The sequence below is a fragment of the Sphaeramia orbicularis genome, chromosome 17, assembly GCF_902148855.1.
Source record: "Sphaeramia orbicularis chromosome 17, fSphaOr1.1, whole genome shotgun sequence".
Taxonomy (NCBI): Eukaryota; Metazoa; Chordata; class Actinopteri; order Kurtiformes; family Apogonidae; genus Sphaeramia; species Sphaeramia orbicularis.
In genome coordinates, this window is record NC_043973.1 from 28,685,979 (window position 1) to 28,710,631 (window position 24,653).

Genomic DNA, 24,653 nt, shown 5'->3' on the forward strand with positions numbered 1-24,653 from the left:
ATGTTATTGAAAGTGTGTTATTTTTATGTGCAGGGGTTCAGCGGGGTTGTGGTGTTAGTGTTAATTTGGATTTAATGTGTGTATGGCAGTGTTTATTGGCCTTTTTGTGTTTGTTTATGTATTTTTGTAGAGCTGCACCATGAGTCAGAGCCATAGGAAGAACAAAGGCTTTCCTGTTCATCTAGACTAAATTTATAATACAGCATTTTACTATCTTGTGAATTTTAAAGAATTTTTATCACTATGAAATAACAAAGAGCTATCTTCCAATCATGCTATGATGTATTAAAATAAATAATTACATACCTATTACCATCTGGAAGAAGATCTTGAGTTTGAATAGCTTAAAGAAAGTGGTTTAATTGATGATAAAATACTTTGACTGCAATTGAGAAAATTAGTCAGTATAACCTAAAATGCTGAGTTGAATGGTTAGATAGTAGGGTTGATTTTACAACAGATTTAAAGTACAAATAACTTGTCTTTTACTGTTTTCTACTTAATAGTTTAAGTTCAATACTTTTAGCATTAAAGTTGAACCTACTTAAACCAATTGATTAGTTGATCATTACTCAAATCATTTAAGTGCAATCACTTGCCTCAAATTTTTTTGAGTAAACTCTACTTATCCGGGCTTACAGTGGAATCCTCCAGGAGCATGAAAGGGTTAATAAGCTGACTGAATGACCACAGCCTGACCATGTGTTAGTCTCTCCTGTGTGGTAGCCATAAGGAAAACCTTCTGCACAGGCCTTTATTCACTGAACCTTTCAATATGAAATGGATGTCATCCAAAAAAAGCCCCACTAGATGGCATATTTAATAGAGTTATGGCCAAAAACAGCTCACGCAATGTATGCCAAGCAGACAGATGGCGCAATTGCTGCAGAAATGCTGACTTGTACAGTTCATAAAATGATCTATTTTCTCCAAACAAACGGAGCCAGGCCCCATTCTGTCAGCGCACATTGATCATTGTGCAGACGACTGCGACTTTGTGCAGACTGAGGAAACGGATAGCAGCTCTGTCACCATGCGTCTGTACATGCACACAGCTGCCATCAGAGTTGTATGTGCATGCATGTTTAAGGAATAACAATTAAAGTTAGGATCACAGACTCAGACTATGCAGACTACACTGACATACCACAGTTTATGTAATTTCGGCATACCATGTCAGAGTGAGTGGAGCCCTCGGCAGTCAGGAAAAGGTACAAAAAAAAAAAACCTCATGTATTCCTGACCGCCCATTGGTCCAAATTTTCCCTGTGCTGCCACAATACTGCACACACGTGACCTGCCTGTTTTCACACAGTTCTACGCATGTACTTAAAAGACAGGCCACTACCATTCACCAACACAAGCACGATTAACACAACATTCATGTCAGCGAGGGAAGAGCTCAGCTGAGGGGACTCGGATCCGTGTGGACGTGGGACCATGGCGGCTGCCACGAGCAGCAGCACATCTACAGCCACGCTTCAGATCAAACACTCCAGTATCGAGCAGACGCGGAAACGCATAGACCCGAGGAGGAGGCAAGCGGCGCTGTCCTTTCTCAGCAACATTTCTTTAGATGGAAGACCCGTGCAAGACGAAGCGGACAATCAGGACGACGAGGATGAAGCTCGGACTAGACAGAGCCTGGTTTCCCCGGAGCGCCCAGCCCCGGCGGCGACCACCAACCCCAGTACCACCAGTACCACCAGTACCAGTGCCGCCGCCACGGCCGCGCAGGCGCTCGCGTTTGCAAACCAGGCTCTTCTCGCCAGTAATCGGGCCAGTTTTGGGACGGGTCCCGCAGCTGTCCCGACGGGTACAGAAGCGGAGGGAGACGCTTTTATACCCTCCACTTTCAGCTCGCCCTTCTCCGCGGTTCCCACCTCGGCTCGGGGGAGGCTGCAGACCTACACTCAGGGAATCCTACCTGCGCCTTACTCCAGGCAGTCCTCCCAGAACTACTGCCTGGAGGGAGGGGGACAGATAGCCAACTCTGCGATAGAGCTGCAGAGGTCAAGGTAACAGTCTGCTGTGCAAGTGTCTGCTGTTAGGGAGCATGCATGGAACCCACAGGCAAAGTATGTTAGAGGTCTGAAGTGGGTCTGCTGCAGGATCTGGATCTGGATCAGGTCACTAAACTGTGCACTCATCTGATCCTGCAAACAAACAAAAACTATGCCCCAATCTCCAAAAATTCAACCCCTAAATTACAGGAAAGCCTTTATACTTCCAAATCCTGCAAGAGAGGTCAATTTAATTCACTCAGCAGAGTCTGTTTGTATATTATAACACTACCCAGATAGCAAAATCATTATGGTTTAAATCTGGCCCAAAACTGGCATGCCATTTTGGCAAAGTTCAATGTGCCAAAATCAAATCAAAAGGAAGCCAAAATTCACCCAAAACTAATGGCAGACTTCCAAAATATAGGTATAATTGTCCCAGAAAAGCCCCAAATCCCCATAATCCAGCCAAAAAGTAGCCAAAACTGACCCAAAAGGAGGCCAAAATTCACCCAAAATTTGTGTTGATCATGCTTTTAAAATGAGGTTTTCTTCTGGGTAGAAATTCCCGCTCTTTGCGCAGTGTTTTGGTTAACCACACATATGCCATAACTCAGCCAGATATTGGTGGTGCATCCATATCTATGATGGATAACCTTAGTCATACCACAGTTAAGCCTAAAGGTTTTCATAATGTCAAAAGAAAGCCAAAAATGCCAAATGTATGCCATAATTCTGCCCAAATATTTGCTATCTGAGATGTTAGAGGTCTGAAGTGTGTCTGCTGCAGGATCTGGATCTGGATCAGGTCACTAAACTGTGCACTCATCTGATCCTGCAAAACAAACAAAAACTATGCCCCAATCTCCAAAAATTCAACCCCTAAATTACAGGAAAGCCTTTATACTTCCAAATCCTGCAAGAGAGGTCAATTTAATTCACTCAGCAGAGTCTGTTTGTATATTATAACACTACCCAGATAGCAAAATCATTATGGTTTAAATCTGGCCCAAAACTGGCATGCCATTTTGGCAAAGTTCAATGTGCCAAAATCAAATCAAAAGGAAGCCAAAATTCACCCAAAACTAATTGCAGACTTCCAAAATATAGGTATAATTGTCCCAGAAAAGCCCCAAATCCCCATAATCCAGCCAAAAAGTAGCCAAAACTGACCCAAAAGGAGGCCAAAATTCACCCAAAATTTGTGTTGATCATGCTTTTAAAATGAGGTTTTCTTCTGGGTAGAAATTCCCGCTCTTTGCGCAGTGTTTTGGTTAACCACACATATGCCATAACTCAGCCAGATATTGGTGGTGCATCCATATTTATGATGGATAACCTTAGTCATACCACAGTTAAGCCTAAAGGTTTTCATAATGTCAAAAGAAAGCCAAAAATGCCAAATGTATGCCATAATTCTGCCCAAATCTTTGCTCTCTGAGATGTTAGAGGTCTGAAGTGTGTCTGCTGCAGGATCAGGATCAGGATCAGGTCACTAAACTGTGCACTCATCTGATCCTGCAAAACAAACAAAAACTATGCCCCAATCTCCAAAAATTCAACCCCTAAATTACAGGAAAGCCTTTATACTTCCAAATCCTGCAAGAGAGGTCAATTTAATTCACTCAGCAGAGTCTGTTTGTATATTATAACACTACCCAGATAGCAAAATCATTATGGTTTAAATCTGGCCCAAAACTGGCATGCCATTTTGGCAAAGTTCAATGTGCCAAAATCAAATCAAAAGGAAGCCAAAATTCACCCAAAACTAATGGCAGACTTCCAAAATATAGGTATAATTGTCCCAGAAAAGCCCCAAATCCCCATAATCCAGCCAAAAAGTAGCCAAAACTGACCCAAAAGGAGGCCAAAATTCACCCAAAATTTGTGTTGATCATGCTTTTAAAATGAGGTTTTCTTCTGGGTAGAAATTCCCGCTCTTTGCGCAGTGTTTTGGTTAACCACACATATGCCATAACTCAGCCAGATATTGGTGGTGCATCCATATCTATGATGGATAACCTTAGTCATACCACAGTTAAGCCTAAAGGTTTTCATAATGTCAAAAGAAAGCCAAAAATGCCAAATGTATGCCATAATTCTGCCCAAATATTTGCTATCTGAGATGTTAGAGGTCTGAAGTGTGTCTGCTGCAGGATCTGGATCTGGATCAGGTCACTAAACTGTACACTCATCTGATCCTGCAAAACAAACAAAAACTATGCCCCAATCTCCAAAAATCCAACCCCTAAATTACAGGAAAGTCTTTATACTTCCAAATCCTGCAAGAGAGGTCAATTTAATTCACTCAGCAGAGTCTGTTTGTATATTATAACACTACCCAGATAGCAAAATCATTATGGTTTAAATCTGGCCCAAAACTGGCATGCCATTTTGGCAAAGTTCAATGTGCCAAAATCAAATCAAAAGGAAGCCAAAATTCACCCAAAACTAATTGCAGACTTCCAAAATATAGGTATAATTGTCCCAGAAAAGCCCCAAATCCCCATAATCCAGCCAAAAAGTAGCCAAAACTGACCCAAAAGGAGGCCAAAATTCACCCAAAATTTGTGTTGATCATGCTTTTAAAATGAGGTTTTCTTCTGGGTAGAAATTCCCGCTCTTTGCGCAGTGTTTTGGTTAACCACACATATGCCATAACTCAGCCAGATATTGGTGGTGCATCCATATCTATGATGGATAACCTTAGTCATACCACAGTTAAGCCTAAAGGTTTTCATAATGTCAAAAGAAAGCCAAAAATGCCAAATGTATGCCATAATTCTGCCCAAATATTTGCTATCTGAGATGTTAGAGGTCTGAAGTGTGTCTGCTGCAGGATCTGGATCTGGATCAGGTCACTAAACTGTACACTCATCTGATCCTGCAAAACAAACAAAAACTATGCCCCAATCTCCAAAAATCCAACCCCTAAATTACAGGAAAGTCTTTATACTTCCAAATCCTGCAAGAGAGGTCAATTTAATTCACTCAGCAGAGTCTGTTTGTATATTATAACACTACCCAGATAGCAAAATCATTATGGTTCAAATCTGGCCCAAAACTGGCATGCCATTTTGGCAAAGTTCAATGTGCCAAAATCAAATCAAAAGGAAGCCAAAATTCACCCAAAACTAATTGCAGACTTCCAAAATATAGGTATAATTGTCCCAGAAAAGCCCCAAATCCCCATAATCCAGCCAAAAAGTAGCCAAAACTGACCCAAAAGGAGGCCAAAATTCACCCAAAATTTGTGTTGATCATGCTTTTAAAATGAGGTTTTCTTCTGGGTAGAAATTCCCGCTCTTTGCGCAGTGTTTTGGTGAACCACACATATGCCATAACTCAGCCAGATATTGGTGGTGCATCCATATCTATGATGGATAACCTTAGTCATACCACAGTTAAGCCTAAAGGTTTTCATAATGTCAAAAGAAAGCCAAAAATGCCAAATGTATGCCATAATTCTGCCCAAATATTTGCTATCTGAGATGTTAGAGGTCTGAAGTGTGTCTGCTGCAGGATCTGGATCTGGATCAGGTCACTAAACTGTGCACTCATCTGATCCTGCAAAACAAACAAAAACTATGCCCCAATCTCCAAAATTCAACCCCTAAATTACAGGAAAGCCTTTATACTTCCAAATCCTGCAAGAGAGGTCAATTTAATTCACTCAGCAGAGTCTGTTTGTATATTATAACACTACCCAGATAGCAAAATCATTATGGTTTAAATCTGGCCCAAAACTGGCATGCCATTTTGGCAAAGTTCAATGTGCCAAAATCAAATCAAAAGAAAGCCAAAATTCACCCAAAACTAATTGCAGACTTCCAAAATATAGGTATAATTGTCCCAGAAAAGCCCCAAATCCCCATAATCCAGCCAAAAAGTAGCCAAAACTGACCCAAAAGGAGGCCAAAATTCACCCAAAATTTGTGTTGATCATGCTTTTAAAATGAGGTTTTCTTCTGGGTAGAAATTCCCGCTCTTTGCGCAGTGTTTTGGTTAACCACACATATGCCATAACTCAGCCAGATATTGGTGGTGCATCCATATTTATGATGGATAACCTTAGTCATACCACAGTTAAGCCTAAAGGTTTTCATAATGTCAAAAGAAAGCCAAAAATGCCAAATGTATGCCATAATTCTGCCCAAATCTTTGCTCTCTGAGATGTTAGAGGTCTGAAGTGTGTCTGCTGCAGGATCTGGATCTGGATCAGGTCACTAAACTGTGCACTCATCTGATTCTGCAAAACAAACAAAAACTATGCCCCAATCTCCAAAAATTCAACCCCTAAATTACAGGAAAGCCTTTATACTTCCAAATCCTGCAAGAGAGGTCAATTTAATTCACTCAGCAGAGTCTGTTTTTATATTATAACACTACCCAGATAGCAAAATCATTATGGCTTAAATCTGGCCTGAAACTGGCATGCCATTTTGGCAAAGTTCGGGATGCCAAAATAGGCAAGCTAAAATCAAACCAGAAGGAAGCCAAAATTCACCCTAAATTGCGAACTTCCAAAATATAGCCATAATTGTCCCAGGAAAGCCCCAAATCCCCATAATCCAGCCAAAAATTAGCCAAAACTGACCCAAAAGGAGGCCAAAAATTTGTGTTGATCATGCTTTTAAAATGAAGTTTTCTTCTGGGTAGAAATTCCCGCTCTTTGCACAGTGTTTTGGCTTTACAGAAATATGCCAAAACACATCCATATATGGAATAAAATGTTGCTGCTCTTTAGTCAGTCTTCTGGCTTGCCATAAACATGCCATACTATTCCTATAGTAGATCCTGCTCTTCACCCAGTGTTTTGGTTAACCACACATATGCCATAACTCAGCCAGATATTGGTGGTGCATCCATATCTATGATGGATAACCTTAGTCATACCACAGTTAAGCCTAAGGGTTTTCATAATGCCAAAAGAAAGCCAAAAACACCAAATGTACGCCATAATACTGCCAAAATATTTGCTATCTGGGATGTTAGAGGTCTGAAGTGTGTCTGCTGCAGGATCAGGATCAGGTCACTAAACTGTGCACTCATCTGATCCTGCAAGACAAACAAAAACAATGCCCCAATCTCCAAAAATTCAACCCCTAAATTACAGGAAAGCCTTTATACTTCCAAATCCTGCAAGAGAGGTCAATTTAATTCACTCAGCAGAGTCAGGCTGTTTTTATATTATAACACCACAGTTTGACACATGCTCCAGGTATTAACCCATAAAGACCCAACACTACGTATGTGGCAGTTCCCATATGATTTTTTTCCTCTAAATCAGGGGTGTCAAACTCATTTTAGTTCAGGGGCCACATTCAGTTAAATTTGATCTGAAGTGGGCTGAACTAGTAAAATAATAACATAATAATATATAAATAATGTCAACTCCAAAGTTTTTCTCTATGTTTAAGAGCGAAAAAAATAAATCTACATTATGAAAAGTTTTACATCTACAAACTATCCTTTCAAAAGATGTGAATAACATGAACAAACTGAAAAAATAAGTGTAATTTTAACAATATTCTGCCTCAGTTTATCATTTGCACTTGTGCATTATAACGTACAGATCACAGTGGATCTACAAATACACAAAACATTTAATAACAGGCAGAATATTGGTAAAAATTATAGTTAATTCTCTAAAGACATTTCAATTTGTTCATATTTGTTCAGGTTATTCACATTTTTTGCAAAATTATACTTTGTTTTAGTGTAAATACATGAAAATATTTACATTTACAAAGAGAAACATTTGGAGTTGTCATTATTTATATGTTATTATGATAGTATTTTACTGGTCGGACCCACTTGAGATTGAATTGTTCTGAATGTGGAACCTGAACTAAAAGGATTGTTAATATCTTTGTGTAATTTTTGCATTTCACAAATTCATCCCAAGGGCCGGACTGGACCCTTTGGTGGACCGGATTTGGCCCCTGGGCTGCATGTTTGACACCTGTGCTCTAAATGTATCTTTTCTGAAGTGATTTATCACCATTTATTATAATATCATCCTCTGTGTTTTGCATTGTTTCAATGAAAATCATGTATTTTGTTATAGGGTCAAAACACAGTAATGTCCCATCAGAGAGTGAACTTCAACTGATTGTCATTCCAACATTTATTTCAATATAAAGTAGCTCCTTGTTTTGGATAATCCCTTATGGTCCAAGTAAAGCAAAAATGAATTTAAAAGTAATAAAAATGTGGGTCATTTAGCAACACTAATCTGTCAAATTGTTTCTAAAATGTCCCGTCAGAGAGATTTCAAATACTGTATTTTGACCCTATATTTAATTTACTGATCATGTAGATGTTCATTAAAGCTCAGATTAAAGCTGAGGGTTATTATATCAGAAACAGAAGAAACTGAAGAAAAAAGTTTCTTTTTCAGTCAAACCTCTCATTAACTGAACTTAAACCGTGTCTCCATCCGCTGTTATTTCTCAAACTCCATGGGTTTTACTGGTGAATCAGTCTACGGAGCCTCTGAACGTCCAAATGGGTCATATCTGATGACCATGAAAAGATGACAAACTGTATTTTACACCAATTATTTACATGGATTGATAAGATTAGTGGATCAACAGGTATTAAACAGTTTAGATGAGTAGATGATTTTGGACGCTGGTGGATGTTTGGGTCTTTATGGGTTAAACAAGTAGAAATGTTTGAATTAATAACTTGTTCTAACTTCTAGTCGATATTTGTGGATGTTGATAGTTGTTATTTTGTTCTCTCACCATCACATCAACAGGAGCCCTGAATGAATGAACTGTAAAAAGAGCTTTTCTTGCAGCTTTTTCTTTTTCTTTTTTTTTTTACACTCAGCTGTTTGGGGGGAAAAAAGTGCCTGTGGTTCTAAGCAGCACAGCCTGCCCAGATACAACAGTGCACAGCAGGGAAAAAAGTTGAGCTGTTATGTTTATTTACTCTGTGTGTGCAGATGTAACCTTGTCGCTGCTGGTCTGTGCAGGGACTGGTGCACATGATGCCAGGTCCAACAGCTGTGGAGCCCTAACCTAGTTTCCCTGGAGGGAGAACTACGCACACCTCATCAGTTTCTTTATTTGGTTCCATTTTTCTCTGTCTCGCTACAGTCTCTCGTGCTCTTTTGTCATATTTATTAGACTTTAAATTATTTTGAGTGAGCGTCATTCTAAAATGTGACACACACACCTGTTGTCTCTGTGTGTCATGTAAACAATGTGTAACTCTACACGCCTGTTGGACCGCATACAGCCAGACCGCGCTGCTTCTTAAGGTGGACGTCTTTTATCTGCCCACCTTGTCCACTTTATTTTCACCCTTGAAGCGTGAGCAGTGCTTTGAGGGTCTCACCTCACAGCAGGACAGCTGTCAGTAACAGTTGTTTCATGGCGCTCTCACTGTCAGAAGCTGCTGTCAAATCCCCTCTGCTCTGCTTTTCATTCACAGCCTTTCTTTTACTTTAATCCGCTTCTCCCTTGGGTGTCTTTGCCAGACTTCTCAGGAAACTACTTCATGGTGAAACACTCTGTAAGCATTTGGGTCCCATTCCTGACCTCATGGAGTTCACACTTTTGAAACTTCTATCGTAATTTGTGTCATTATTGTCACTATTTAGAGTTAATAGTACCGGGAAATGGACAAAATAACCAGCACCATCATATGAAGGTGAATGTTTTTGTTGAAATCAGTGTATAGAGGCTGGCAACATCAGTTTTTTTTTAATGTTGTGGACAGTTTATTATTTGAATCAACTATTCTCTGCTTGAAAACATGATGTCAAACGCTCTTTATTCTTTTTTTTCTATTTCTGTATGCTTTATACAACCGTAGAATGACCTTTACAGTTATGGTATTACAAGATGCAAATAGGTTTCATTTTCAGAGCAAGAAAGCTCTGTAGAAGAAAAATTTGGATTGTGTAATTTGCACATTTTTCACCATTTTCAGAAAGCGAAACCTAAATTAATCAAATTAATCCAATATATTACCAGCTGTATAAGAGTACTGACAAAAAATAATCATCATGAAGTAGCTGTTTGTTATTTTAAGGATTAAATGTCTTGCTTTGCCTAAAACTACACTAAAGGATTCTTCTCTGTAACTAAATTTGTATTCAAATTAGAGACCTTTTGTTTTTTCAATGTTGTGGACAGTTTATTATTGGAATCAGTTGCTTTCTGGATACTTGAACTGAAGAGAAAACACTGCTGAAAAACCTTCTTTATTAGTACTGTATGGCATATACAACTGTAGAATCACATACAATTAATGTTACTAGATGCAAATAGGCTGCATTTTCATTGTTGAGCAAAAAAGCTCTCTAAAAGAATAATCTGGGTTTTGTTATTTACTAATTCTTCTCCATTTTCAGAAAGCAAAACCTAAATTAATCAAATTAATCCAATATATCACCAGCTGTACAAGAGTATTGACAAAATTATTCATCATGAAGTAGCTGTTGTTTGTTAGTGTAAGGATTTAATGTTCAGCTTTACCTAAAACTACACGAAAGGATTGTTCTCTGTAACCAAATTTATATTCAAATCAGAAATCAGATCTTTCTGGATACTTGAACTGAAGAGAGAAAACAGCTGAAACATTCTGTGTATTAATACTGTATGCAATACCTATACAACTGTAGAATCACATTTACAATTAATGTATTACAAGATGCAAATAGGCTGCATTTTTCATTGTTGTTGAGCATGAAAGCTCTCTAGAAGAATCATCTGGATTTTGCTATGTACCAGTTTTTCAGAAAGCAAAACCTAAATTAATCCAATATATTACCGCCTGTGTAAGAGCATTTACAAAAAATACCCATCATGAAGTAACTGTTTGTTATTTTAGGGATTTAATGTCCAACTTTGCTTAAAAGTGACACTTAAGGATTCTTCTCCTTAACCGAATTTGCATTCAAATCAAACCACTTTTACCTGGCAGGTATTTAACACCAGCTTTTGCTACTTGATAGTTAAATTCCCAGCCTCATTGTCAGAGTTGCATATTTTTGCATCTCAGTGCAGCTGTTCTGTGGTAAAGTTTACTGTAAAGGATGTCGTTGCTAAACCGTGACTGCGCTGCTTTTGGAATGTGCTTGGAAAGCGTCCACACAAAATGAATAATAATGCTGAGATGTAAGCAACCTGTTGATGGAGCGCGGCCATATTCCACCGGCGCACAGACAGACCAGCACTCCGCACAGTGCCTGGTTTGTTTTCAGAGGGCAGCTGGTGGAAACGTGTCCAGAGGTCCCTGGCTGAGAAAGGCAGGATGCCCAGGCTTTCTGAGAAGCTGACTGGCTCTCCACTCTGTATTTTCTGTCCTCCACTTCCTCTCCCAGGGGCATCAAAAACACACTCTCCCCTCAGACTTTTGGCCTTCAGTCCTGCTCCCATTCAGGAAGTCACAGCGCCTCTGATGTGCCGCCAGAATAGACTTTCTGAAGCCAGGGCTGCTTCGGACCGTATCCTCGTCAGAATCTCATGCATAAAAATGATGAGTGAAGGGTGATTTCATATTCAGCTTTTTTTTTTTTTCCATTCCTCATTCATTCATCATGAATCAGCACCCAGGAGCTGTGCTTTAAATATAGCATAGCAGTTCCATCTGGGCTTGAATGCTTAAGGTGTTCTGCTATTTTTATTTCATGCTCTTCCCCAAAAACACGCACAGACTTCCTCACATCCTGTTTTATTTAAGTTCCCATCAGTAACAGGCGGTGGAAAAGCATGTACGGGGTTTTAATAAGGATTTTTTTTTTTTTTTTTTTGTAGCATGAGGCAGCAGAAGCCGTGGCTGGAAAACGAGCAGCTCTGGCCATTATAACATCCTTTCTGGAGTTTTTGTGTGATTGGGTCACATACTTCTGGTTATGAGGTTGATTGTTGTGCGCTGAAGTCATGGTTGGCATAATCACAGGATTATATAAGAATGCTTTATTTTCCTTCACAGTCTGTCCATGCCTGAGCTGTCAACAAATGCAATGAAAACCACATATGGATTTGATGGAAAGGAGCAAAGACAAGGGTCAGCATGTGCTTCTCTTCATAGGACCCCAGAGTTAAATGAGCACATTATGACTTGTTTTGCTTCTCACCCTGAACAGCTCACAGTAGAGTGGGCTGTTGTTACTATGAGTTACTCCGAAAACAAGCCTTCCTTTTGATATATTGTTTTTTTCAGTCTATACAAATTTGTAGTCTCACTGCGATGGAGAACAAAAGAAGTCGAACTTGCCAGGCTGGATTATTTTTATCAGAATAATCACATTTCCCTTTCCCTGGGCTGCATGTGTGTGTACAGACTCAGAATATTACATTTATTTCCACTCGGTGACTTTCTAGCAAAAACAGAAGACTATGTCCCGGTGGCCGGCTGCCAACAGGGCGTACGTGTGAAACTGTTTAATCTCCACATCTAAACAGTCCACTTGAGTTTTATAGCTTCATTGCATGGCGCTGCTGGGTAGGATTATCAGTCTCTTTCTGAAATACTGTCATTGCTTTGGATGGTTTTGTGTTTGTTCAGAAACACTTAATGCGGAATGGATCACATTTATTAAACATGTCTGGACGACAATAGCAGGAATTGTTTCAGAGACACAGAGGAAAGCTCGCTGTTGATTCTCCACCGCTAATTTATACAGAGGCTTCTGACCTGGCGTGGTTAATGTCAGACTGGACAGAAACACACTGTTCTAACCCCAGTTGGTTGCATTTAGTCTGAAGTGAATGAGTGGCCTGCTTTGTGTTATTGTTTCCAGGAGTTGTACTAGCCTGGGAAACATCTTTAACATTAAAAACACGTCCCTGCTACTGCTTATCTACTCAGAAGTACAGTTCACATGTGTCTTCATGAACCTGAAACATGCTTTTGCATGGACAGGTTGATTTTGGATGGTTTACTTGACACGGAAAATTGGCAAATTGTTAAACAGAGCTGAGGTAGGAACCGACATAACAGCTTAGACTTTAACTGTCGCTGTAGATTAAATATTAAATATATTTACAATTCAAGAACAGGGATAAAATGTAGACATATGTTCCATAGTTTCAAAGCACTTTGGTCTATATCCTCTTGAGACCCAGCAGTGCATTTTTTTCCTCTGTAGGGATAAGAGTTTCACAGCTTTACTTTAAAATATGCTGTCCACTGCAAAGGACGTTGCATAAAAAATGTATCTGAAAACACGGTTACATCATGGTGTTTCCAATCAAGACAAATATTTAATATAAAAAAGCCCAAATGTTTACTTTTCTGGGTCTCAGGGGTATATATTAAAGCATAAAGTACATGTTTATGTATTTAAGTAGACTTGAAAAACTACCAGTTACAGTGAATTTTACTAAAGCTGCATTAATTGCACAGTAAGACACAATAAGAACATTAACATTTTCACATATTAACATATTATGTCAGTGTTAGAATGTTTGCAAACAATGCAGAGAAACCTTATCATTCATTTGTTGTATCTCTGGCTGTTTAGAGGACACTAATCCAAAGTTCACTCTGCTTCTACGCCTGTTTCGCCTGCTCCTGTGTTTGGATCGCAAAAAACCAAAATAACACACCGAAGACACTAAAAGCTTCATAGAAATAAGTGAATAATCTGCAGATATGAACGGCACGTTTCATATGGCACAGTTCCTTTTGACCTATTGTTCATATGAACACGATAAGTGCATAAAGTAATATCACTTTTGGGATTAAAGGCAAAGATTATGTTATTTTTTTAGTTCATCGTAGTGGTACATTTGGTCTGTAATTTCAATATGGAAGTGCTGCAGCTTTGAAATATTTTTACCATGATCTAAAATTGGGCTTAAAGGCATATGCAGAAAGCTGTGAAGTAATGCATTATACAAGAAAACTGGAGAATGCCTGTCTTTATGGACGGACTCTACTTGCAGATGCTTATCCAGCCAATCCATCTCACTTTGGGGGGATGATGTAAGACTGACCATAAATCACATGATGCCCTTCAGGCAGAGGGCAGACCCTACCATGACCCTCTCGACTCACTCTAGAAGGACACATTGTTGGTTTCATCTGCCTGCCATCTCAAGCTGGAGCCCAGAATTGAACTGTTCCTGACCTTTATTGTAGCTTGATGTTCTTTTTACGATCATTAGGGTTGTAATATACGGTGCGGAAGGTTAGCCCTCGGTGCCTTTGTCTGCTCCAGCGGTCCTGACTCCTCATGTAAACACTCATCTCACACCATCTCATCATACGCTGTTGCACCGAGCTCATGTTGGTTTAAACCCTGGGAGATCCTCGAGGACGGAGTCATCTTTTGTTAATCTGTCCTCATGCTCTGTAGTTTATTAACCAGCCACTCTGTTACGCTTTGCTGGCTCTCCCCTCTCACCGAGGAGGGGGGGGAGGGGTCAGTTTGAGTGTCATCATCGCTTACAGCATTACAACATATTTAACATTGTCAGAAGAGACAGTTTGTTCAGTTTGATGTGATACACAGTTGGTTTTTGTGCATGTTTATTTGACGTTTATCTGCTGCAGATTCCTGTTTGTGCTGTCGTGTTAATAACAGACCTCAGGGGTTTGTGTTATTTGACCAGTGTGTTCATTTCCACTATATGAGAGGTGACTACTACTGGCCTGGATTATGTCATTATTATGCTGCTAAACATGCAATTACAACCTAACTTTGGAGACGTTCAGCCATACTTAGCTATCACATGTGGGTTTGTTTCTAAAATTGGCAGCCGATCATGTAAAAGTGGTCCAACAGAATTAGCCTGTTGAGTCGTGCAACTAAAGTGTGAAATAAAGGCCATCTGTGACAAAATGTGTTACGCAAAGTGCTTGCAGAGCCAGCTCGTTATCCTCTTAGCAGCTCTGATCCTGGAAAATTCTCTGTGATCCGTGTGAGATTGAGGAGTTATCACTGCCCACGCAGTCGTCGCGGTGGTGTTGTTGATTGATGGCGGTCATAATGCAACCGTCCAGGCCCGGTTTGCGTAAATGAGCCACAGAACATGCAAAGACAAATGATAATTTAACACAGTCGTTTGATCTTTGTCCGAAGACCACACACACACTCACGTGTACTTTTCACCAGGGTGGGGTATCAAATGTCAGTCAGATTCTTGTGGTTATTCTCATTCTTTGATCGGATAATTCTAAACCTGAACACTTAAATTCAGTCATATTTTGTTAAATTTAAGAGTGATTTGTCATGGGTTCCAAATCTCTGATATCACAGTATCAAATATCAGCATGTGTTTGTTTATCTGTGGAAAATGAACGATGGGTATCTTTGTCTTTGTGCAGTTTCTTAGCAGAAAAGGGAAAAGAAAAGATAGACAAACCCTGTATTAAGAGCATAGTCAATTTATTGACCCACTTTTTTGCACTAATTGAAAATTTGAGAATAAATTCTCTCCTTTTTTTTGTGAATGAATAGACATTCCTTCATTTAGATCTAAACCTGACCTGACTTTGCCATCTGTTGTCACTGAAGCCACTTCTTTGTGCTGTACCTTGTGTGTGTTTGCTTTGGAAAAAGAGTAGAGTATTATTATTTTCTGTCAGGGTTAGTTCCTCTAAATGCTGTTTTGCACAGTGACAGTTTTTCCTGTTAAGTTTTGGTAATGTTGAACTTCCCCTCTGTCTGTCTTCTCAGACGTAGACTCATCTCTCAGCGCTCATCACTTGAAACACTAGAGGACATTGAGGAGAATGCTCCTTTACGCAGGTTGGAAACCATTCACACACACATTGTCTGCTCCTACATGTCTGTGCATGAAAAGAAACATTGAACTCACTGAAATGTATACCTGTGGCACAGTTTCTTTCTTTTTTTTTCTTGCACTACTGATGTTTTTGTGTTTGTTTTACTTTTTAGATGTCGAACCCTATCGGGTTCACCCCGACCAAAGAGCTTCAAGAAGGTCCACTTCATAAAGAACATGAGGCAACATGATATGCGCAATGGAAGGTATGAAGGCAAACAACGCCATCCCTTAGTCAATACAAGTCTTCAGTGGATAATGGCACAGTGCCCCAGTCAATGAACTACAGGTTGGATGTTTCTCATGTTACAGGCCACAGCGTAGGAGAGCAGGCCCAGTCCAGACACAGCATGACGCTCTAACTTATAGATTAAACATAACTGATTAGGAATCTTGACCTTTTTTCATGCACACTATGTTTGATTTCAGCTTTACATGATCACTGCTGCCTGAATTCACCCTGTCTACTGCAACTAAGACTAAATCACAGTTCATCTGAGTTGACTCAATCATGCACACTTTATAAAAACCCCCTCACAGAGCACAAAGTGACCATGGATGGTATCCTGTAACTGCAGGCTAGGAGAACAGGCTAGGCCAGGGGTCTGCAACCTGTGGCTCTGAGGCCACATATGGCTCTGTAGCCTCTCTCTATGGTTCCTCTGGTTAAAAAACATAAGGAACATTTTGAAATGAACTGAATAAGTCATTACTTTTTAACATTGTTGTAGTCCTTAATCTACTCTAACTTTGTCCATCTGCAAAAATGTGCAGGATTTACACGGAATCAAATAATTTTTTTGACAGCATTGAAACCAAAATGGATTATTCTCTTGCCAAATTCAATACAAGATGCTCAATTTGCATTTGTTTCTGGTTTGTAAGTAAGCCACTATACATGAAAGTGGCACTTCATTTCTCCATTACATAACGTAATTAAGTTTTGGAAATAGTATCCGTCTTTAAAAATTTGTACAAATCTTGAATGTTTTCTTTCTTGTAGTTGTATAATTTCATAAATGCACCAGACATTGCATTATTGTAATGGAAATACAAAGTTAAATAGTAAATAGACTCCAGCTGAGCAGCCACCTAATGGTAAAATGCAGATGGGTTTAAATATTCTTTTCATGGCTCCAGTCAGATTTCTTTCTTTACATTGTAATCCTTGCTGACCCCTGGTCTAGGCCATTTTCACATTATTATTGTCACTTTATCTGACCTTGAAATGTTAAATGAGTTGGTCTTTCCTTTGGTTGTTGTGTGATGCAGAGTGCCGTTTGGCTTATTATGGTTACAAAATTAATTTTCCAGTTGAATGTTTACTAGGCCATTCATTTCTACTTTTCAGCAATGAAAGGGATAAACAGATCCTATGTGTGTGTGAAATAGCCCAGTATCCCTAAGTGAACTCTGGGGCATTGTGTTGGTATAGTCAGCATCTGTTTTTCTAGGTTCCACTTATTAAACAAAGTCATCTGATAGGTAAAGTTTGCTTCTGATGTGTTTCTGTCTAATATGGAATAACACTGAGCTGCATTTACCAGCTCAGTGTTTTTTTTTTGTTTGTTTTTCTCACCACTGCTGATTAATTGAAGCTCCAGAAATTGGCTTTTTATGAGTCAGAATGTGTTCATATCCTGATGTTTATTTCTTTTGAGAAGAAAACATTTGGTGTTTTAGTGTTACTGACAGTCGGAGCCGTCCTGCCCTCTGTGCTGTTGACATCTGGTCACTGGGAATTTGATAGCACTTATACAACGCCAAGACAATTGAGTTTATACACTGAGTTATTAAAAACATGACCTTGTAATAAAAATGCATCATTGTTGCCCCCAAACCACTTACTACTTACTTTGCTCCAAAGTAACATACACTCAGACTGATGTTCCACTTCATTCTCTTCATTCTGATTTTTGACTACACTCTGTCCAACTGAACCTGTGGATCTTGTCGGATAGATATTGATTAGCTTGTTTATCATTTTTGTTTTCATAGGATAGTCCTTATCAGTGGCAGAAGATCCTTCTATAGTGTATTTTCTGTCCTGCCCTATCGAGATTGTAGCCAAGCAGGGTATGTATTCTACAGCATGCCGAACTCCGTAACATCCTCCAGCCTGTGCTCCCTCTTTCCCTTTGTTTTCTCATCCCTGTATTTTTTTTTTTTTTCCTGTGGATGTACTCTCTTTTTCGGTGCCCACATTGCTATGGGTTGGTTTTGGCGGATGCATTTTTACCTTCAAGTTAAATGAAATAATTAAACTGATGTGGGCTTCACTTAGTAAACTGGTAGAGTTCTAGCCTAATTCTCATTGCTTGTGTCGCTCTTTCCATAATGGCTCTGGTGGCTTCTGGGCGCTCATCCTTTTTGTTCACATCAACCCATTTTTGTTTGTTGTAACTGTCTCTGGCTTCGCTGTGTAGCATTGAAAATGCACCTTTCCCTACAATCTTGCTCCAAAACATCTGCAAAAGTGTCACGGTTTTGGTCTGATTTAGGTTTTTTTTTTTTCCCCCCATGATGCTCGCTATCATGTTGTCATTAATCATTTTTGTTTATTCTTTGCTTGGGTTTACAGTTTACATTTCCAGGACAGAAAGCATCTCTGGCTTATTAGTAGAACATACTCGTGTCTGTTTTTGAGGCACCACGAGGCTGTTTATTGGTCAGTCAGACCGTCTCTCAGATACTCCCACCTGGCTTTGCACAGGGGACGGCTCTGGTATGGCCTCGGTCCTGACGCCGTCTAGTCACATGAAACCCTGTGTTTTGGAGGAAGTGAAAGAGAAAGGGGACAGATAAACACCGGACAGTACAATGCACGGAGAGAAAAGCTGCACACCCGAGCTTAGTAAAGACCATAAAGGATCAATCCAGTCGTGGAATTTCCTAAGCCAGCCAATCAGTACAAGGTCAAGGGTTAATAAGCCCCAGGGCGGCCCAGTATAGACACTGGACTGCTCATTTCTGCTAATTGGCATTTTACAGTCAGTTGGCTGGCTTAGTCTACTGCAAAACATTCAGTGCATTTTGTATTTGGTTGACTTCTTCTTCTTTCCTCTTTTTCTCTTAATGCAACTACTGTTCCGTGAACGAGAATGGACGTCAGTTAGTCCCAAAGCATGGCGAATAAATAAGCAAACTTAAAGAATATCATAACTAAAACGGCATTGAATGGGACATTTGTTTATAGCAGGGGTGTCAAACTAATTTAGTTCAGGGGCCACAGTTCAACCCAATTTGATCTCCAGTGGGCCGGACCAGTAAAATAATAACAGTGAAAAAAGTAAGATTCTATTATAATCAGGTTTACATTTGCCAAGTTACCTTAAAAATCTGAATAACATGAACAACTTGAATTATGTTAAGAAAAACAAGTGTAATTTTAACAATATTATTCCTCCGTTTATCAGTTTATCATTTACACATGTGCGTTACAATCGCACAAAACATTTAGTAACCGGCAGAATATTGGTAAAATTGCATTTACTTTTCTTAAGAGATTTCCATTTGTTCATATTTGTGCAGATTATTCACATTTTTTGTAAAAGTATAGTTTGGTAATGTAAACATTTTCATGTAATTTTACTTTTTTACATGAAAGAAACAAAGAGAAAATATGGGGTTGTCATTATTTATAGGTTATTATGATCATATTTTGCTGGTTCTGACCCACTTGAAATCTAATTGGACTTTATGTGTCTGTATGTGGAACCTGAATTAAAATGATTTTGACACCATTGATTAATATTTTTAGTGTAATTTTTGCATTTCACAAATTCATCCCGTGGGCCGGATTGGACCCTTTGGAGGGCTGGATTTGGCCCCCAGGCCGCATGTTTGACACCTGTGGTTTATAAGGTACCACCGTTACCTCACACAGGTACTAGCATCACCGATAAAGCTCGGGGAATATTTTTGCAATCCAGTCAACTGCTGCATTGACTAATCTGTTTAAGTGAGCCGTGAAGCATCTAGAAGTATAGTAGCCAACGGGGATTAAAAATATATTCAAGTTGATATGAAAGGAAAGTAAACATATGGTAGCTTGTTCACCTGATATTAAAATATTGCAGGGCTTTTAAGCACTTTGCATAGATTATAACATGACTAACATCCAGATGTTTGAAGCCGGTGATTCCCCCCTCCTGCATGATACTAAGCATATTCAGCTTTCCTTATGATTGCCTCTGCTTTCATTTCTTTACTTTATTCTCAGCAGACTCAAGCGTAGCCTTTTAATTTTTTTTCTGTGCTTGAAAGAAAAGCTTTTTTTTTCCCTAGAAAGCTTTCCATCTCATGTTTCCCCTTTTCTGTTGAATCTCCACTGTTCTGTGAGATGTCTGCTGCCTGGGGATCTCCATGTCTATGATGCATCTGTCAACATTGTGTCCTGACGTGCGTGTCTGCCAGATAAAGCTGTTTTTATTATAACAGATCTGCCCCACACTGTCACCAAAACACACTGACAGAGTCATGTGATAGAAGAACCTCTGGCTACATCTTCTTCTATTTATCTGGACACCATTTTAAAGAGAAAGTTGAGGAAAGATGAGGGAGGAGAAGGAAAACCAGAGTGTAGTTTTCGTTACAAATATTCAGCTGATTCTGATTGGATGGTAAAGTGTTGTTTTTTTTTGTTCTTTGCAAATCTACAGGGTGGGGAAGCAAAATTTACAATGAACATTTGGTTGTTTTTTCTCAGCAGGCACTACGTCAATTGTTTTGAAACCAAACATATATTGATGTCATAATCATACCTAACACTATTATCCATACCTTTTCAGAAACTTTTGCCCATATGAGTAATCAGGAAAGCAAACGTCAAAGAGTGTGTGATTTGCTGAATGCACTCGTCACACCAAAGGAGATTTCAAAAATAGTTGGAGTGTCCATAAAGACTGTTTATAATGGAAAGAAGAGAATGACTATGAGCAAAACTATTACGAGAAAGTCTGGAAGATACTATTAAAGAAGAATGGGAGAAGTTGTCACCCGAATATTTGAGGAACACTTGCGCAAGTTTCAGGAAGCGTGTGAAGGCAGTTATTGAGAAAGAAGGAGGACACATAGAATAAAAACATTTTCTATTATGTACATTTTCTTGTGGCAAATAAATTCTCATGACTTTCAATAAACTAATTGGTCATACACTGTCTTTCAATCCCTGCCTCAAAATATTGTAAATTTTGCTTCCCTACCCTGTATATTGCTGGAGGGAAAATGAGTTTTGAATTTCTATCTTTGTTATCACATATTTAGCGTTATAGAAAGTGAAGGAATTTGCCTGCAGGCATGTAATTGTGTCTGTTTGTACTCACAGTCTGCATTAGCCTTTAATGACAGTGACCTAAAACCATAAAGTGAACAAGAACATCCAAATATTTTCAGTGTGTTTTTAGTATTTGGATTACGACTGGAATTGATGTTTAGGTAAATAAAGTTGTTTTTTTTTGTTTACTCCATGTAGAATCCACCCTTTAAAAGTTCTCATCAGCAGATGTTAAATGCTGAAATTTTCGGCCTGTCGAGGGCACTCCACCGTTTGCTCCACTGACACACTTTACTCTGCAGCCGTCTGTTTTTGATTCAGCGGAGCATTTGACCTCCTGCAAATCTCCCACAGCACAGCGGCATTTCAGGCCTTGGCGAGACAGCAGCTGTGATGACGGCCTGCTAGAGCAAAACCTAGCACTCTCCTCCAGCCTTCCTCCTCCTCTTCTTCCTTTTCCTCATGGGGCCACTTTATTTCAGCTTGCCCTGAAATGCACCCAAAGACACAGGCAATTACAGAAACTAGGCCAGCTGATGAGTGCAGATCGATAGAGGGGCTGTCTGCCAGGTAGAGATGTGGATGTGAGCTATAACAGGCCTCAGCGAGAAGGTTAGGGGGAGGGAGGGAGGTGAAGATGAAAGAAGATTGTTCTCAGGGAGAAAGCTAAAGATTATCATACCTGTCATCAGGGACGTGAAACTGGAAGGAGGGCGACAGCGGCACCCATCAGGAGGCGTCAGCGCCAAGGAGATGGTGATTGGGTTGGAGGGAGTGGAATTAGGAGCAGACGGAAAGGTGAGGAAACTGTTAGAAGAGCATTGAGAATGTGTTTACCTTTAATATGTTCCAGGGGTGTCAAACTCATTTTAGTTCAGGGGCCACATTAAGCCAAATTTGATCTGGAGTCGGCCAGACCAGTAAAATGATAACATAATAATATATAAATAATGTCATCTCCAAACTTTCCTCTGTTTTAGAGCTAAAAAAGTAAATTATGCGATGAAAATGTTTACATCTGCCAGCTATCCTTTAAAGCAGGGGTGTCAAACTCATTTTAGTTCAGGGGCCACATTCAGCTAAATTTGATCTGCAGTGGGCCGAACCAGTAAAATAATAACATAATAATATATAAATAATGTCAATTCCAAACTTTTCTCTATGTTTTAGAGCGAAAAAAGTAAATTTACATTATGAAAAGGTTTACATCTACAAACTATCCTTTCAAAAGATGTGAATAACATGAACAAACTGAAAAAATAAGTGTAATTTTAACAATATTCTGCCTCAGTTTATCATTTACACATGTACATTATTACTTACAGATCACAGTGGATCAACAAATATACAAAACATTGAGTAACAGGCAGAATATTGTTAAAATTGTACTTGTCTTAAGACATCTCAGGTTATTCACATTTTTTGCAAAATTATACTTTGTTTTAGTGTAAATACATGAAAATATTTACATTTACAAAGAGAAACATTTGAAGTTGTCATTATTTCTATGTTATTATGATAGTATTTTACTGGTCTGACCCACTTGAGATTGAATTGGTCTGAATGTGGAACCTGAACTAAAGGGATTGTTAATATTTTAGTGTAATTTTTGCATTTCACACAGTCATCCCAAGGGCCAGATTGGACCCTTTGGCGGGCCAGATTTGGCCCCCAGGCCGCATGTTTGACACCTGTGCTTTAAAACAATGTGAATAACAGGAACAAACTGAAATTTCTTAAGAAAACTAAGTGCAATTTTAACAATATAATGTCTCAGTTTTTCAATTAAACATGTAAATTACAACTTACAGATCACAGTGGATCAACAAATACACAAAAGATTTAATAACAGGCAGAATATTGTTAAAATTACACTTCAGACATTTTAAAATGTTCATCTTTGTTGAGGTTATTCGTGTTTTTGTGAGACGTTAGTTTGTGTTTGTGTAAATACAGTAAAATGACATGAAAATGTTTACATTTACAAGGACAAAAATTTGGAGTTGTGATCATTTATAGGTGATTATGATAGTATTTTACCGATCCGACCCACTGCAGATTAAATTGGTCTGTATATGGAACCTGAACTAAAATGATTAATGTCTTCAGTGTAATTTTTGCATTTCACAAATTCATTCCAGGGGCCAGACTGGGCCCTTTGGTGGGCCGGATTTGGCCCCTGGGCCACATGTTTGACACCTGTGATATATTCAGTTCAAATGGATCTGTCTTATAGTGTTCTGCAGGATCATTTCCACACAGTTAGTTCACCTGTTAGATAACGTGGCTTTTCATAGAAGGAAACGCTTTGGTGTAATTAATGACATTTTAACACACTGAGCCTTTTCCATTTACATGAACGGTCCTGAAGTTCTAATCTGCATCCTTTTTAGTAGAGATCCACCAACTGCAACATTCTGGGCTGATACTGACCATTTGGCCCATAGGGGATGTTATTTTCTGTTTTTGCTAATTTAGCTTTTGTTGTTATGTATGCGAGATATGCCCAAATTCAATCCTATAAATTTAGGGAAAAAACTTACTTCAGTGCATCAGATTGGCCACGGGAAGTCAGTGAGAGATGATACTAGTACTTACTGATATCTGTAACTATGAGCCAATATTCTGATGCATTTGTATGTTTTTAATTAGGATTTTTTTTCTGTTAAGTCCTCTGACATAAATTTTCTTGTTAGGAAATAGACTGTCATCTGCAGCATCATCAGCTGCTTATTTTTGTCTGGATTGGGTTGAAGGAAGTGGAACGAACCAATGTGGAAGTATCGGAAAGTTGTTGTATCATTGACTGTCACCGGGAATGGCTCCAATTGGCTCCAAAAAGCCTTGGCTCCCATAGACGTATACTCAACTTTCCTCTAAAAATAGCATTTTTTCCAGGGTTCATTTTATTTAGACCTTCTATTAAGTGATCTGCTGGTCCATCTGTAAACATCTGATCTCCGGTCCGGTACAAGCTTCTATATCTGCCATGTCAGACTTTGATTGACAGGTCTAAGCTTTTTTAATAAAACACATTTTTTCCTAACAGCTCAACTGTAGCTGTGTTTTGCAGGTTATATGAACTAAACTGTAAAATAACTTAATTACACAGTGCTTGATGAAGTTAACTCCTTTACTGAGTCACCTGTGACCCCCTCAGGCTCCTGTAGTTCCACCCCTTTTATCCAACTATGGTCACATCTGGCCCCAAACCGCTGACATGGCAACAGTCAGATCACAAATCACTGGCTTCAAAACTGCAGTTCAGAAACATAGGTGTGTTAAGTGCACTACTCATATACAGTCTATGAGCTGACGTTTGTCCTGTAACATCCATGAACATATTCATCTATGAACTTGTAGCTGAAATAAAATGAACTAGAAGCACTCGGAGAGCGCAGACCTCCGCCAAGGCTGATCAGTGCCCCCCCCGTGGGCCCCCCCCACGCCAAGGAGGTTATGTTTTTGCCAGGGTTTGTTTGTTTGTTTGTCTGTCTGTCTGTTTGTCTGTCCGTTAGTGTGCAACATAACTCAAAAAGTTATGGACAGATTTTGATGAAATTTTCAGGGTTTGTTGGAAATGGGCCCCCCCACCCCCGATCACCACCAAAATTTAAT

General features: G+C 39.2%; 1 protein-coding gene across 2 annotated transcripts in view; it reads left to right on the plus strand.

Moving 5' to 3' along the window:
• Positions 1-1,326: 1,326 nt before the first annotated feature.
• Positions 1,327-24,653, plus strand: part of cables1 (Cdk5 and Abl enzyme substrate 1) — a 36,241-nt gene continuing 12,914 nt past the window's right edge. Inside the window, exons 1-5 of one of the 2 annotated variants that reach the window (XM_030161040.1) lie at positions 1,327-2,018; positions 15,652-15,723; positions 15,874-15,966; positions 17,759-17,836; positions 21,728-21,833. In XM_030161040.1, coding sequence (XP_030016900.1) covers positions 1,441-2,018; positions 15,652-15,723; positions 15,874-15,966; positions 17,759-17,836; positions 21,728-21,833 — 927 coding nt within the window. In that variant the 5' untranslated portion in view covers positions 1,327-1,440. The remainder of the gene's footprint in view (positions 2,019-15,651; positions 15,724-15,873; positions 15,967-17,758; positions 17,837-21,727; positions 21,834-24,653) is intronic. The other variant, XM_030161041.1, reaches the window with a different exon arrangement.